The sequence below is a fragment of the Oculina patagonica genome, chromosome 7 (genome assembly GCF_052425735.1).
Source record: "Oculina patagonica isolate OP01 chromosome 7, crgOcupat, whole genome shotgun sequence".
In the NCBI taxonomy this organism is placed as follows: Eukaryota; Metazoa; Cnidaria; class Anthozoa; order Scleractinia; family Oculinidae; genus Oculina; species Oculina patagonica.
In genome coordinates, this window is record NC_135764.1 from 9,636,768 (window position 1) to 9,654,586 (window position 17,819).

Sequence of the window (17,819 nt, forward strand, 5' to 3'; positions counted from 1 at the left end):
ATTTTGTTTCAGAAAGCATTTATTATTCCAATTTGATCATGTATTTCACAAGTGCGATAATCAATACTTACATTCTTTTGCGATCAAATGAATACTGCTGTTGCTGTGGCTGATACATATTGTGAAAAGTTCCAGTTGGAATACTTTCCAGTCGATTGTCACTCATAATTCTACAAGGTAAAATTGCGATCCAATTTTGCAAAGAGCAGGGCATACCACTCGCTGTAGCACGTCAGTTTTCTTGTAACTTTCAAATACTTATTTAGTAAGATGCGGGTAATATTTACGTATTGGGATTGTCTGGGGTTACTGTAAGTTATCATTAAAAATTAGGGTTAGAGTTTAGAGGCAATGTTATTATCCAGGGTTAGCGTTTGGGTTGGGGTTAGGGTTAGGTTAGGTTAGATTAGGTTAGGGTTAGGTTAGGGTTAGGTTAGGTTAGGTTAGGTTAGGTTAGGTTAGGTTAGGTTAGGTTTGGTTAGGTTAGGTTAGGTTAGGTTAGGTTAGGGTTAGGGTTGGGGTTAGCTTAGGTTAGGGTTAGGTTAGGTTAGGTTAGGTTAGGGTTAGGGTTAGGGTTAGGTTTGGTTAGATTAGGTTAGGGTTAGGTTAGGTTAGGGTTAGGGTTAGGGTTAGTATTAGGGCTAGGGTTAGCATTAGGGTTATGGTTATTGTTAGGGTTAGGGGGTTGGTGTGGGGGTAGGGGTTATTGTTAGTGTAAGGGTTAGGATTAGTCTTAGAAAAGCGTTTGGAGAATATCAGGATTTATCACTGTATCAAATGGAAGACAAGAAATAGGAAACGCAACAAATATTCTGATAATATTAGGATTAATCACTATGATAATAGCCTCATTTATCACTCTATCACTAAGAGAAGAACGAATTCCAACTGCAATAAATATTCTGATAATGTCATGATTTATCACCCTATCACTGGGAGGAGAAGTAAAACTACTTAATTAAATATTCTGATAATATCATGATTTATCACTTTATCATTGGAAGGAGAAGAAAAGTTAGTTAATCAAATATTCTGATAATATCATGATTTATCACACTATCACTGGCAGGAGAAGAAATACTACTTAATCAAATATCCTGATAATATCATGATTTATCACCCTATCACTGGGAGGAGAAAACAGCATTAAATATTCTGATAATATCATGATTTATCACTCTATCACTGGGACAAGAAGAAAAGTTAGTTAATTAAATAGTCTGATAATATCATGATTTATCACTCTATCACTGGGAAGAGAAGAAATGCTAATTAATTAAATATTCTGATAATATCACGATTTATCACTCTATCACTGGGAGGAGAAGAATTACTACTTAATTGAATATATTTTATCATGATAATATCATGATAAAATATCTTTATAATCAGAGAAAAACCTATTGCGGAATATCAAAAAATCAATCCCTTATATCACCAAAAATATATATCATGTTATTAAATTCTCAACCTCGGATATTGCATTTCTAGCTTTCTGATTAGTTCAATGAATCCATGTTGTCAGCTCGTATACCTATGTTTGACCTTATATGGGAAATTAGTACGGCAAGTGCCGCTCAGCGTAAAATTTATCTGCGGGAAGCGACAGTTCCATCAGAAAAATGGTTGAAAACAGCAAATTTGGCGAGCTTTATGAACAGGAAATAATCAGCGGTGCGTACAAAAACCACAGAAATGCCATAGTAAAACTAAATATGCAAAACAAAAGGATTGATGCGAAAAGTTTAATTGATAATACTTGTAAACGCACAACAAGAGCGAGTGAAGTAAAGTAGAAAAGCAGCAAATAATTTACGAAAGAACGGCAAACTGACACAGTTTCATTTAGTGTACGTCATAAAACTAGGCTCAGCACTTCAGTAAAATTTGTTACCTTTCAATCTTGGTTTTGTCCTTTTATACTTCAATAAACCTGTTCCACTTTGAGCTCAATTTCGCTTCAAATAATATAGCAGTCTTGATGACAGCCGTGGAGCCGCAAAGAAGTACAATGTAAACACTTGCTTCGTTCGACTTGCACAAGACTTGTAGTTTCCAGAAAAGCGTTTGCTTCTGATCTTCTCGTAAATCTTAACTGTTGTCACAATTTCCAGGATATTTAGACGACTTTAGAGGGGATTGTTCGAGGAAAATCTTGGGAAGAAAACTCCCTCGCTCGCTTTCCTCGTATGTTTCATTCAACTCAAGAAGTGAACACCGCGCCAGAAATTTTCGCGCCTTCTCATACTATCACTTCGTTTACATCAAACATGAAATATCCAGTCGATTTAAACTTGAGAAGAATTTAAAAAAATAATTATTCCATTCGCCCTTGTTGTATACGAGTCGTTATAGCCAACTCGGCGCTTCGCGCCTCGTTGGCTATTTACCACCTCGTATCCAACGCGGGCTCATGGAATAATTGTTAAATAATAGCACTATCCCTTAGAAGAAACATATAAGAAAAAACATGATATATCATAATTGATTATTAGTCCTGATATAATGATAATACGCAATACTGCACCTCTCTCCATCTGTGCATTGTCTGTCCATTTATACGTAGGTAAATCAATCAATCAGCCAATCAATACAATTCAAATAATCAAGCAATCAACCAATCAATCAAACAATCAACCAATGATTGTATCAATCAAACAATCATTCATTCATTCAATCAATCAATCAATCAATCAATCAATCAATCAATCAATACAATTCAAATAATCAATCAATCAACCAATCAATCAAACAATCAACCAATGATTGAATCAATCAAACAATCATTCATTCAATCAATCAATCAATCAATCAATCAGACAATCAATTAATAAGAAAACCAGGCAATCGATCGATCGATGTCAATCGCACACGTATAGTAAGCAATATGCTATAAAATTATCCACCCACTCACCTACCGACCCACCCTACTATCCAATCAACCAAAAAAAAAAACCCGGCCCACCCGTTACAGCAATTAACGCATAATTGATATTACTTACATATATCGAAGTTTGGTGGAGTAAGCAAATGTCTCCTTTGATATTAAGGTTATCATGTTACTGTGCAAAAATCTGTAAATTTTTGAAAAGAGAACACTTTAAAACACATTTCGTTTATATTTAATAAATGCAGTAATAATATATGGTCCAAAATTCATCATACTCTCCTACTCTATTTCTTTTTAGAATAGACACATATATTTCGAAGACAGAATAGCCTTTCAGAATTATAAGAAAAGACTTGTGTATTCCAATGCAATGTGTATGGATCATATCCAGCTGAAGATAAGGAGTGCATGAAATACAAGGGCAAAAGATATGTAACTGTCTACAATCGAAGCTCTCGTAAACGACTATTTCGGGAATTTGAAAAGGTGATCGTAAATAGACATGGTCGTTCACGAGAATGAGCTGCCGTGAGCGACCACGTGCTAATGCACGTGAGGCTGGCTGTAGCATAGAAATTTCTACCGCATTCTTATTAAAATACTCTTATTCTAGCTGAATATTATCTTAAACGTGTTAATCTAGATCTTTAGGAAGATTTTCACATGGGTGTCGAAAGGATTTCGCGTTTGCTTTGGTTTTCCAATTCTACTCTCAGTGATTTATGAAAAAAACAATAAAACAAGTAAATAAAATAAAACTCGCGGCACATCAACAAATCAGATGTGAAACAAAAACAAATCATGACTCACTCGGGCACGTTTTCTCGTCCATTGCTTCTATTTTTGGATTTGATTACTAGATTGTTGCGCCCTTAGTTGGTGATTGTCCAGAGTGATCACTTAGATTTTGGTTTTACGACACTCAAATGAAAACTTGTCTATCATAGAACACAATGTGATCACGAAACTGTAAACCTTTATCAAAGTAACGACAAACATGCATCACAATAATTGAGTGGTCGCTTTTGAGAGCTTGAAAGAGAAGGAAATGCCACTTTGAAATTTCCAAAGGTGGTCGCTGTCGCTTACGGCAGCGGTCACATACGAAATCGTGTAGTTGCAGGGCTTGATACAAATGGGGCTTTTAATGGGGGGTCATAGTTATATAACTACCACTTGTCGCTTACGAGAATAGTCGAATGGAGAGCCTCGACTATATAAGAAAATGTCATTTTAGCGCAAAAGAATAATTGAATTTACTTTAAAATTTATCTATTTGTTACATCTCCATTTACAGCGTAAACTTATATTTACTGAAACCGTTTGTTTTTTGGATACTTGCAGATATTTTAACGATTTCAAACAACAGAAAAAAGTCTCTGGTAAGTAGTGTATTTTGTTATAAGAGACGTCTCTGCAGAATAAAGAAAATCATATCAGTCTTTGCGTTGCATTATGAACTATGAATAGATCTATAAAATTAACTTAATAACAGACGCTTAAGGATAATTGCTTTATCTAATGACAAGCATGACCTCCTTGCGTGAAGCCGAATTCGGCGAAACGTCCTTTTAGCATCACTAAAAAAATAAAACTGGATAACTAAGTCGTTGCAGTATATTTTTTCAGCATACAAAGAAAGTTGGGAGTATATTTAACAATTATTCCACGAGCGCTGGATAACCTACTCGGCGCTTCGCTTCTCGTGAGCTACAACCATTTCATATCCAACAAGCGCGAGTGGAACAACTGTTTTATTAAAAACGCCCAAAGAAGTACAACATCAAAATCTAACACAAACAATGCATTTCTTTGTTTATTCCACGAAAATAGCCGTATCTCAAGGAAGCTATGCAGTTGACTTCTGCTCCAATGTTTATTGTCAAAACTGTCAAATCCTCGTCAAATCCATGGCAACGCGAATGAGCCGATCGATTGTTAAAACACTAGAACCTTCAAAAAGGAAGTTGGCAAGTTAAATACGGCAAAGACTTTTTGGCTGTGTTATTGTTATTATTGTGGATTTGGGAATTGGTTCAGTTTTCGACGTTTGTAAACAAATGGCTTTAAATAAATGCAGCAAATCTGTTACCTTAAAATACTCTCAAGTTATACTTTGTGGCCTTCTTTGTGTCGCGAACCGATTTTACCCTGCCGCCTTTTTATTTTGAAGCGAAAAAGTGTGAGTTTCCCGGCTTTTTTAGCTGACGTCCACGCCTACCATGTTTGTCTCAATGGTATATAAGCTCAGATGCAATTGCCTGTTAACCAATCAAAACTCAGGAGCTGCAATATACCATTACTAGTTTTTAATAATCTGTTATATGTCTTCGAGTAAGCAGCGGACAAATTGACAATTAAACAATAAATGGTGGGTAGCAGCGTCAAATGTTTTTTTCCGAGCCATTAGCAATAAAGCGAACACGGATAGAGACGGTGTTTCGTCAATTTACAAACACCGAGAAGAGACTTAGTTGGAAATACGAAGCGGAGCGGAGTGTTTTTGACAAACTTCGAGATGTTTGGAATGCGCCAAAACATTGTCTCGAGTGTTTCAGGTATCTTCTCAATCGAAATGAAAGCCGCTCCATGCACCCTAGTTTTAGATATGAAGACTTCCATTAATTAACTTAAAAGGGAAATGATAATGGGACAAATCTAGTCCACGCGTCATCTGAGAATTTGACCTAAAATAAATGAAAAAAAAATGTAATGACTTCTTGACATCAACATACTATTCATAACTAAACGTTACAATACGTACAAAAGTTCAATGGCGGAGCTGGTAAAAGTCTCGTTTGCTATAAAGGTAATCATGTTGTTTCGTAGCAGCCTTAAAATAAATAAATGGTCATTAATATACATTTTAGTCCCAGCTAGACATTCTTGATCTGTTACTACATTTTTCTAAGTGCTGAAGTGTTGTCTCGCTTTGTGAAACAACCCCTTCATCAGTCGCAAAGTTCAAATTGAAACCGTTGAGCGATTACCAAACGTCACTTAACCGCGCGCGCCATATGGCGTAGATGCCATATAAAGGTTGCGCGCGCGAAACAAATTAAATTAAATTAAATAAGTTTGAAGTCCACGTACAAGCCCTGTGGGGCAATTGTTTCGAGCCTGAAAATTAGCTTTCTTCCCTCACGCTTTCTTCTTGTCGAGCCGCCGTTCACCTGGCTCGCCACAGACACTCGCATATCACTGATCTTGTTGTGATCCGGGTGGTTAAAGTGTTCAACTACGGGGAATCCACCTCCTTGGTAGCGGGGATTGTGGTGGTAGCCTTCCACAGAACGAAGGTACTCACCGAAACCGTCCGAAAGCCTGCGACCGCTTTCGCCAATGTAGATCATGCAACAGCGTTGGCACACGAACGCATAGACTACGCCAGCCGCAGTTCAGTCGAACCGTCCCTTAACAGGAACACTCCCGCTAGTGGAAGCTACCTTTGCCGTCCTCCCCATGAAGCCACATGTGCGGCACCTGGGTCTTTGGCAAGGAAATGTTCCTGCTGGTGCTTTATTTTGGTCAGGGTGAGGCGAGAAAGTGCTACTATCAAATCTATATCACCAACGTCATTTTATTTTTTTCCAGACGATATATATGTTGTAAGCACGCCAGTCCCAAGGTACCGTCCTACATTTTTGGAACACTTACAGAGTCGCTAAGTTCTTCAAACAACAGAACAAGTTCCTTGGCACTTGTCGAATTTTGTTGTGTGAAAGATCCCTGTATATTACAAATCTCAGTTTAGTAGTTGACCTTATCCCAAGCTCAAATGTATAAGACGGGTTGCTCTTGAACAAGTACATAATTATCAGCACACTATGAATCACTTCATTGAATCCATGCTCTCTTGTAAATTATTTAAGAGGGGCAAGGATACAAGAAAAATTACACACAAGTAGTATCGATACAATCCTCTTTGTTAAATGTTTCGCTAAAACAAGTCTAGATTTTGCCTTTAATCATAGCCTGCGAACAGGCTCCAGAGTGGGGTTACGCGAGCGAAGCGAGCAGAAGAGCGTGACCTGAGAGGGAGTACGGGAGCGCGGGAGCCTGTGGACAATGATTTGAAACCGCCGATCCATGATAACAGATTCTGGTATCATGATCTGATTGGTCAGACCGCGAAGTTTTGACAATTGAGCGATGAATATTGATAGATGCTGTCAACACAAAATATTGCGCTACAAATTTGCATGCTCATGGCCGCCGTGATCGATTATGATTTCCGACTCCTTCGATAACGTTTTCCCCGTCCATCGACAATAATATTGCCGCGCGAACTTTAGGGATCTCCTAGAAGATTTTCATGTCACATTCTCTTTGTTGCTCAAAAGTCGATCTTGTTGGCGTTTTGCCGAAGGTGTTTCGCTAGTCGGTTATCGTGGCACCGAAGTTCTTTTGTAGCTTGGCGGAGTCGTACACTCAGAAGAATTATCTGGCTGTTCCAAAGGTTAATTGCAAAGGCCGATAATCATTTCACAGGAATGAAAAGGTGGGACAAGTTGTCGAGCACAAGAAAGCCATGATAATTCAGAATAATTTTTTCTCCACGCTGCAAGCGTTGTCTCAGCTTTTCAATTTTCACAGCTAAAATCACACTTCTTGGGAGGAAGCCACAAGCAATTATTTGTTTCTCAGCGTGTTGAATACGGAAACCACTGGCACTCGTTTGCCCTGAGGCGAGATCAGTAACTTCTTGCAGAAATGGAAAATCCATTCCCGTTAAAAATACCCAAGTACGCACGAATGTCATTTTGACAGGTCTAATTACCTTTCTGACAGATTTGTTACAGGATACATTAATTGATTACAAGTGGGCGGGTGGGCGGAATCAAAGTCTGCAGGCTCCCATCAGGCCCCCTCTTCCACTCCCTTTGCTCGCGTTCGCCGCTCGCTTCGCTCGCGGAAAACCCACTCGGGAGCCTGTTCGCCGGCTACTTCAATCATCATTATCGAATCATTACTAATTGAGAAAGCACGAAGTCTAAGCAAATTAATACTAATTTTTTAGTGTGCCGGGTATCCTGTTGTTACTTACAGCAAACTTAAATGTTTCAGTGGGAGAAGCGTTGCTGGTGATACAAATGTAATAGAGTTCGAAGACAAATAACTGTGAATAGTTTAATTAAGTAAAGCTTTAAGAAAGAAAACAAACGAACATCTCTATTAAAAAAAAACCTTATTCTCTGACCGGAATCGAACCCATGGCCTCCCAGACACCGGTTGGCCCGGGCGCTCTAACCGACTGAGCTACGAGAGATGCGTGATGAGCTGGGCCATTTACTAGGTTGATATGTGACACGCGTCCCGCATACTTTTTCTTTGCCCCACGTTCGTGTCATGTTGAACAATTTTTTCTTCATTATTTATCAGTGAGCTTAAATTTTACCATCTTTGTTATTTACAACATATATGTAGTTCTAATGCCGCCAGAAGTTGTAACTCGGGAGCCGTCCCCCAGCACGGACACTCGTTTTATGTTGCTTTAAGGTATTATTGCACTTGATGAAAGAGCACTCATGTCTGGGCGCCGAAAAACAAAATGATGCTGTGTTTAGACCCTGGGGGGGGGGGGGGGGGGGGGGGGGGGGGGGCAACTTCCCATGCATTCTCTTATATGAAATCTGAGCGATGATGTCCTCACAACTTGCAAAGCATTCATCGGGGCGGTAGACAGAGAATGCTTCTAAGGTGCATGGGCATCTCCTCTCATTCTGAACTTGCAAAGCAATGACAACAACATTAGGCCAGTGGGAGAGTTCGGTTACTTTTTCTATAGCAGTAAAATAAGTTTTGTAAGTTGTGTCTTTAAGGCAGCGAAAATGTATCTGGAAAGGACCTTGTTTTCAACGTGTGGTGTTTGTTATGAAATAAAACCATTACGGGAATGAAAACTTAGCGATCAATTTTTTTCCCGTACCGGTCGGAGCTATCGTTCTTCCCCATTGTTTCGAGGTTGTATTTTGAGTTGGTCGTTCTTTGTTTTACCTCATTTGCGATCCTCGTGTGGGTTGAAAATCGTGGTTCAAGCATTTGCATTTCAGCGCTAAAACGTAGCACGAAATCACAAAATCCTGCGTTTTCATAACTACACGACGATGACGAAATTTTCGGATAAAAACAATGTATTTTTTTAGTAAAGGTAGTTATGACCCCTTTATAATCACTGAATACATGGAATCGTAGTCCTGATTGTCATAGCTTTCATTTCGCGGGAAAAGATGGCCTGCTACATCATCGTTTAATGGCCGCTGTCTAGACCGTGAATTGATCGCGTTGCAAGTTGTGAGAACATTGCTATGGGGTCCCAGACCTTGTTTCTATCCCCACCCCCTGGTTTAGACTCTGGGAACCCAAGCATCCCAGTAACCTCCAGTCCCCGTACAGGGCCCATGTCCGAAATTGTACAGGCTGTGCAATTATGCTGTTCTCGTTATTGCCACCCTGGCAACATTCCCGTCTGGTTAAAGTACAGAACATTGATAAATGTACTAGTAAACGGATCTATTTGTTTTATCCATGAGAGATTTCTGTAATTTAGATAAGATTATTGTATTTAGATAATTAATATTGGACCTTGGCATATGCTAGGTGCGCTAGATTTTACTTACAGCCATTGTAGATTTGTCAATGAGGTAAACGCTGCCTGTGATACAGATGTAATGGAGTTTGAAGATAAATCCCTGCCAACAATTAAGTTACGTTAATTTGCTGTGGGGATCATTTCTTCGTATTTTTAACTTTCATTCCCAGGATTTGGATCTTGGTTTATAAATAAAGGTAATAAATAAATAAAATAAATAATAAATAAAGGTGGAGAGACCGAATGTGACATTTTCACTGTTATATGGGTATTGATAACCTGTTTTAATATCTGCTTCTTTAATGCAGCTGGAAGGACCAACACACTAAGACTTGCAAAGCGGAAAGCTTATGGGGCAAAATATTTTTCCAAGTAAAAAGAAAAAAAAAAAAAGGACTGAGTTTAAAGCATACTGCCTTTCTAAAGAGAACCCTTATGGACGGGACGAAAAAAGCATATTTCAAGGCTGTTTATTGAGCATGCATGAAATAAGTCTAATCTCAAATCCAAAGTAACGCAATTCCAGGCAAAAGAGGGTAATCTTCTTTAAAAGAGCAATGCCCAATTTTAACAAAGTACTATATAGCAAAGTTTACCCTCGGTTTTAAACTAAATTTAAGGCGGTTTGGTCTCTTGTCATAACTATGTTAACCAATTGTAATAAGTCACCTAAAGCCCCAATTTTTATTCCCTGAATTGTGACGGTTCTTTTAATTTTTTATTTTATTTTCATAAACCTTCTCCTGCATTTATTTCAATATGCAGAAATGTAGCTACACTAAATTCCACTTACAGTTTACGCATTTTTGTATTGCCTACGAACAGCCTATCTTGTAGTAATCTAATAGAGTTTGAAGACAATATCCTGTTGAAGGGTATGATGCAAGAACAGTTATAAACACTAGTACTGATTGCAAAAAATGGCTGAAAGAAATGGAATATCAATTTTAAGAGAACGACATCTTCACCCCTCAATCAAGGTGTCAAGCATTAAGCATTACAAAAGATATGTTCGTTTTTCTGACCCGATCTAATGTTTAACCCTACTCAGACCGAGCTTTTACAACCTTCTGTTACCTGGGGGCTTCAAACTGTATCCCGGTATTACCTGGATTGTCAGCACATCTGGTTACCTGCTCTTTTTTTAAAGAAGTAATATTTTTATTGACTGAATGACTTTTTCCAGTTAACAGGTTTTCTCATTTATTATTTGACCCGGCTAGGTAAATTAATTGAATTTTTCAGTCTTGATACCAATTTAGTGGCGGGTTCAGAAGATTCTAGAACTTACAGGGTGTCCAAATTTGTCAGGTTGAGAAACAGTTTGGCAGAAAGATTTTGGATGGCACTCGATGATATTTTCCTGCAGAATGTGAAAGCAGTCATATTAATGACAATGTAATTTTGGTTAACAAATGTATAGCGCAAAAGCCATGCTTTCTTCGATTTCCATTTTTTCCGATATGTTTGATTGTTATTTCTGATAAAACAAACGTTTGTATACTAAAGAAATAAAAAACGCGCCAGAGTGCATTGTTGAGTTATATAAGCACGCGGGAATTTTTAAGAACACGAGAGACGTGCATAGAGAAGCACGAGGTGCAGCAGTTTACAAAAATTCCCAAGTGCTTATATAACTCAACAATGCACGAGGAGCATTTTTTTTATTTCTTTTATGAAATGTAAACGGCCACACTCCAATAACGACAATTAAACGAGAAAACAACTTCGAATTTTAATCCATCAACATCAAATTTCTCCTTACAATGTACGTGCTTCTTTCTATTGGCTTAAATGCTGGATGAAAAGTAAAACTGTTCATTTTGGGGCAAGAAACAAACGTTATTTAACGTCAAAAACGATTCTGGAGAAGTTATTGAAGCTAAAGCTAAAGAGAATCTTGAGAAACCTGAAGCAGTTCACTAATTTTTGCGTTCAGGCGGATAAAAATTAATTTGAATCGAACCGACGGTGCAAGAATTAAACATGCCGCCAAGCATTTCGCTGTGAATGGCCGTGTTGGACGATGCACGATCAATGCTGTTTGGGGCTCACTAACAGGATTATCACTTCGTGAAGACTTCTGGTTGTCGTCTTGTAATGCATGCGCACTGGACAAAACATCACTGCATTTTCTGAGCTGGGTAGACGACGGGCGGGAATTATAGTGCTGACGACTGTTCGGGTTTCTGTAGCCCGAAATGTGGCAGATGTGTCGATCCGACAAACCGGCTTCTGACCACAAGGTCATCGCTGTCGCCCAAACACAGTGGTTTGTGTAAACTTTGGAAAGCTTGGCTGCTGTACCTATTTCTTTCATCATGTTTCCGAGAAGGTTTACACCAAACGGACGGTTTTCGTACCAGACGTCGTGTGTGATGGCGGCGGATTCCTTCCAGTCGCGCCAAGGTTGCTGAAAAAGAGCGTCGCATTTCGTATTTAGCTTGGAGATGTACAAGCTCAGCGTTCGATAGCCGTCGGTCTAACTCTCTGTTTCGTACATACGAGCCGTCTTCTCGAAGCTGGAATGGTCTTGAAGTCCACCAGGGTGGTTTTTGCTGGTCTCGTCGTGGTTCATAGTGACATTGCGCCTGCCTTGCTCATCCACTGCAAATTCAAAACTCGTCGGCTTCAAACTTCTCTGCCCCTCTCGACCTCTCCTACACCAATACAGGACAACATGAAACCACACGTTTCTCAGCAAAGACCATGGATTTCTAAGGCGCAAAACAGAACCAGCTTTCAATTTCTTCAAGTCGTCAATAGGGATGGCTTCTTTGTGCTGCACATTTTCCTTCCCTTGCAGTTTCAGGCTCTTAATTTTGGCGTTCAGCATACGGTTGGAACTTGAAAATGCAGCCGAATTCAGCTTTAAACTTCTCTTGTAAGATGGGTTGTTCAAATACCTCTCTATTGCATTTCTGAACGAAATAAGAGACGATTTACTGTACTCTTCTCCTTTTTTGCTTCGTGCTTCTGTATAAAACTGTGCCAAGCTGTCGTCAAGTTGTTCGTCGTTCATCTCCTCTAGTTTTGGCAACACAGGGACTTTTTGTGCACTCCATTCTGAGAAAAAAAAGATAGTTTTAACTCGGTCTCTAACTAATTTGTATTTCGAAAAAGGACTGTGAAATAATATACACAACAGCTGCCAGAAAACATGTATTTAATTGGATAAACGAGTGCAATTTTGCTTTTCTGTCGACAAAAATGTAAACAAGCTTAAGTGTAAACTCTCTTACGGAACACTGTAATATGCTTTTGTTCGCCCTTTTTTATTTCTTTATTAAACTGGTTTTACGTTTTAGTGTTTGGGATGTATATTGTAGTCCGTGTTCACTTCAACTTATATTTATTGTGAGTTTCCTTACCTTTAATAGCGTTAACAGCCCAATTTGTGGTGCTCTTCGTAGCTTTTGCTTGCGTTTCCACCAAAAGCCGGTTTCTTTCCGCTTCAGTTAGTTCTGCAAACCGTTTCTTTTTTTCAACAGGTGCCTCACTATGAGACCCTTCAACACTGTCACTTTTGTCGGTATTCAGGAATTCGAACCCGAGCTCAAACCGTGGAAATTGTTCAGCTATAATGGCGGACAGGCTGGTTCTCAATTTTTTACCTCAGCAAAAAAATCCATGACGTAGCTTGCGTGCATATGTTTGTTATAATACACGCGCGTGACGTAGGCACACTGCTTTATGGAGTTATAATGAACTCAAATGGACCAATCATAGCGCTGGGAATAACTGGAGCATTTTATAAATTGAATTAAAATCTAATTAATAACCGCTTGTTTTGTGGCATACAAGAGTTTCAAATTTAATACATCCATATTATAAACTCACTCGTGTCTTTAACATCATCAATTACTCTGTAATTTACTATTATTAAGTAAAAATACGAGATACGCCTGTATAAAATAAAGAAAAATAAGGAGAAATTGTTTGTGTGACAAGCAGTCCAATAAAGTCAAAGACGTGTCCACCTCTGGTTGATCATTTTGATTTTTTGGCATAATTTAAAACCGAGTATAACGACAATTTTTGGAGGGAACGTTTATTTATTGAATAAAGAAATTTGACAACTTATATGCTACATAAGACGTTTACGTTGAATTTGATACTCGTCTCGTGCAGTTTTTCGAATGAAGACTCCAAGCAGTTTTTCAGTGTTGCAAACGGTGCGGGCACCAAATTATGAAACAAAAATAAAAGACAATAAACCATAGCCAAATCACAAAACAGTAGCTACTGTGAAATGTTTTCCGCAACACCGAGTAACGCAGAGATTTCCTTAGGTAATTCCAACGAAATAGAGCTGACAATACATTTTCGTTCAAACTTTGCTGTTCATTTTAAGGGAATCATATTTTTGAAATAAAATGAGGGGTCCCAGCATTCGTTTAGGAGCAAGAAGACCTGGAATACACTTCCTTACAATATCAACTTTCAGAAACGTTATTATTTTAACCGTACACTTCACGTTTCGTGAGGGCAGAAAAAAATAGGGAGGAAGCAAAACGGAAAATATAACTATAAATGTACAACATTGACTTCAAGGAACAATTTACTAAATGTCATTAAAGATGTGAATATTGTTCATCGCGGTGTAAGATAGGTAATGAACGTTTATTCGTTTGTCTCACGATAGAATCGTTTTGAGATGTTGATCGCGACGTTTCGACTGCAATACTGCTAGTCTTCATGAGGCGATGAGGTCGATTGTTTACGCGTCGCTATTTATGCACGTTGGTTCGCTGTGATTGGTGCCTTTCGATCCTCATTATTATTCCGACTAACAGATGATGTTCCCGGAGAGGTCCGCTTTGTAGTTGAACGGCTGTTATGCTTTCTGATCGTAGGTATCCATGCTTCAGGAATTTCAATTCCGCTATCTCTATGGATGTTATTAGAATGAAGTCTTACTTGGATAGCCTCTTTGACCCTGCGTGTGGTTGACTCTTTGACCCTATCGGTGAGGGTCACGATCGAGAAACTTGACTTGATTCCATAAAGGAATATGCCCCGTTTCGTTTGCGTGCTCCGAAACTGCGGAGGTTTGTGTATGAGCAAGCCTTATGTCTCTGTCGTGTTCTTTTATCCTGTCTTGCATCGCTCTCCCTGTTTCCCCTATATATACTTTGCTGCATTCACATGGAATTTTGTATACAACACCATCTTGTTTGCCTGGTTCTAGGGCGTCTTTCGGTCGTACTAAGTAAGAGCGAAGAGTTGTGTCAGATTTAAAGACGGTGCGAACGCCTTGTTCTTGTAGGCAGCGGCGAAGAACCTCTGATACACCTTAAATATAAGGTGAAACCGCAGTAGATTTAAATTCCTGAATGGGTTCGTTGTTGGCTGTTGGTCTTGTGGTTTAAGTAATTTTCGTATGAACGAAGAAGGATAACCGTTAGAAACAAGTACCGACGATAAATGTTTCTTTTCTTGAGAGATAACAAATGGTTTTGTTATGAGGTGTTTGGCTCGGTCATATAAATACTTAACAATACCACGCTTCACTGACTGAGGACGGTGTGAGTCATAGGCTAAGTATTGATCAGTGTGTGTGGGCTTTCTAAATACACTGGTAGTAAGAAGGCCGTTTGAGTCCCTTATCACTGACGTGCCGAGAAAAGGATCGAGTGCTGTTATCTTTCTCGATTTCCATGGTAAAACGAATAGTGGGCTGTTGGTTATTAAGATGTTGTAAAAAGCCGTCGACTTGGTCTCGATCTAATATAATGAAAGTGTCATCTACATATCGCTTCCAGATCTTAGGTTTGTAGATCGCACTTGCTATCGCACGCTCCTCAAAAGCTTCCATGAAGATGTTCGCTATAACCGCGGAGACAGGGCTCCCCATAGCGGCTCCGTCCTTTTGTTCGTAAATTGATCCATTGTATTGGAAATACGTGGATCGTAAAACAAAGTTTAAAAGGTCGGCAATTTGTGTAGGTGTTAGGTTTGTGCGTTCGGCAAGACCGGGATCGTTTTCTAGTTTGCGAAGTGCGGCCTTAACGACGTCTTCGATTGGCACGTTCGTAAATAAAGATTATACGTCAAATGATACCATGATTTCCTTTTCTTGCATTCTTTCATGGTTGATGGTATTCACGAAATGAGTAGAGTTGGTAACATCTCAAAGCGATGCTATCGTGAGACAAACGAATAAACGTTCATTACCTAATTTACTAAATGTTTCGTGATTAAGGCACGCAGTTTCAAGCGACACTGATTGATCGAGCCAAGCCGTGTGTGCGCAGTACGAGATGCGCAATGCAATATTGAGGAATGACCTCAAGAGTAGATGGCAATATAATGTGGACGTGCTCGTATTCAAGCTCTTGTGTGTACTTACCTGTACTCAATGTTATGCTAGTCTTACAATGCATGCTTTTTAAAAAATGGCTTGAGTACCTAATTTTTTTTTTCTTACAGATTTGCGAGATTTGTCATTGTGGCGAATATTTCGTCCGGAAGAAATTTAATGGAGTTTGAAGACAATGACCTACAAATAGTGTAAGTGAAATGATTAAAATAGAAAAGTATCAGGGAAACTAAAATAACTAAATAAACCATAATCTTATATTGTAATTTTAAAACGGAAACATCCTGCGACCAAAGCATAAAAGTCTTTATCTTCGATAAAGCTCATGAGCGTGATGGTACCATTAGTTTTGAAATATAAAGGGGCTACAGTTGATGACTCATGTGGCATCAGATATTTGCCTCTTAATTCCACTTTTAATTATTATTTCCACCCCAGCAGCAATAACAAAAACAACAGCAACAACAAAATTAACAACGTTTTTCTACTTATTTGATACATTGTTACACAAGAAAGTGAGAAAAACATGAAGGCGCCAGGCCAAATTTGCTTTTTCCTCTCTTACATTGTGTACATATTACTTAGTGTGGCAAATACTCTACTAGACAGAGTTGCAATAGCGTTTGAAGACAAATCCCTGTAAAAAAAATGGGCTACCATTAGCAATTAATAAATTTGAAAGCTACTTTTTCATCAACCTCCCTTCTCTACTGAATAGCTTGTAAAGTTAAATCAGAGTAAACCGTTCAAAAATTTTACTGGCATTATAGGGACCGTTTCACGGTACTGCGCATGTACAAGCTATGGAGCAAGCAAACTCACTTCTATTGTTTATAGACCAATCGGAAGCGATATGCCAATACGCAAATCGAGCGCGTAATTTGCCCGTGTCACGGAACTTTCGCGTAAGCTGGTCGATCGACTCGTCTGACTCGTTCAATTGACTCTCTTTACAATTTCAAAGCTCATGCTGAAAATGTCGCCAGCATCTGGCAAATTATCCAACTGCCAGTGTTATGGTGTGTGCTCTAGGAAAGACAACTGGAAAGATGGAAACAAATCGAATGATTTTCCTTGCAAATCGCGCGGCGAACTACACGACAAAATACAAAATACCTCTGCATTACTTTGTTTATATGTCCGGTATGATTGAAAAAAGGCGTAAAAAAGAGAAACGATTTTCAGTTATCCTTATCCTTTAAAGCTTGCACATTCAACGCTTTTGTTATGATAGAATTCTTCCAATCTCATGCAGTTTCTGTGATAAATCGACTGAAACGTACGTTCGAATTCGAATTGAGATGCGGGAAACTACAATCGCGAAAACGTCGATGTAAACATACGATTTCTTAACTTATGCAGTGATCTAAAATAGTTGTACCTCCTTGTGTAGCTATTTTCTCTATGGTATCGACAATTTTTTTGCAAGAGAACTTTGTGATCGTTGTGTAGTGAGCAAACAATCTATGTGATCACTCGCGCGCGTTTGTATCTTATCACGTCCACTATCACTTCACACCTATAAATTTTATTCAATTGCATCAAAACACTGTTCATATCAACCCGTACATTCTACAGTTATAAATTTCCAAATGGTAGATCCTTCTGTAAGCCACACAAGACCGCTTATCACCACACCAGACTGATAGCTTTTCGATCTCAAAGTACTCTTGAGAACGTCCTGTCGCCGGTCGATTTCGATATCGCCTACAAGACTCGGTATGTTAAATGGCTTTTTCGTTGCCCAAACGCCTTAATCAGTCGACAAAACATCACACACGTGTACTTTAGAAATAGCTGACTTCAATTTGTCCAAGCGGAACGGCGGATGACAATGTTTAACGACAGATTTATTCGGATTTAACAAACGATGGCTACTTCGAATTTAGTGTTGACCCGTATGATTTATTCTGGAAGCTGTCACGTCACGCATGCGCATTGCTGTGAAACCCTCGCTTTAAGGTGGCTCGACCCAGTTTTTTTCTTGCGATACCTATCAACTTTGAAACCCTGAT

General features: G+C 38.9%; 1 protein-coding gene across 1 annotated transcript; it reads right to left on the bottom strand.

Annotated features, from left to right (window-relative positions):
• Positions 1-2,438: 2,438 nt before the first annotated feature.
• Positions 2,439-16,980, bottom strand: LOC144659194 (uncharacterized). The gene is made up of 10 exons (XM_078519630.1): positions 16,370-16,980; positions 15,913-15,984; positions 10,774-10,845; positions 10,276-10,347; positions 9,511-9,582; positions 7,938-8,009; positions 6,548-6,619; positions 5,655-5,723; positions 4,229-4,304; positions 2,439-2,444 (listed from the first exon to the last, which is right to left on the bottom strand). The coding sequence occupies exons 1-10, from the start codon at positions 16,462-16,464 to the stop codon at positions 2,439-2,441; spliced, it is 678 nt and encodes a 225-aa protein (XP_078375756.1). The 5' UTR covers positions 16,465-16,980.
• Between the last annotated feature and the right edge of the window lie 839 nt (positions 16,981-17,819).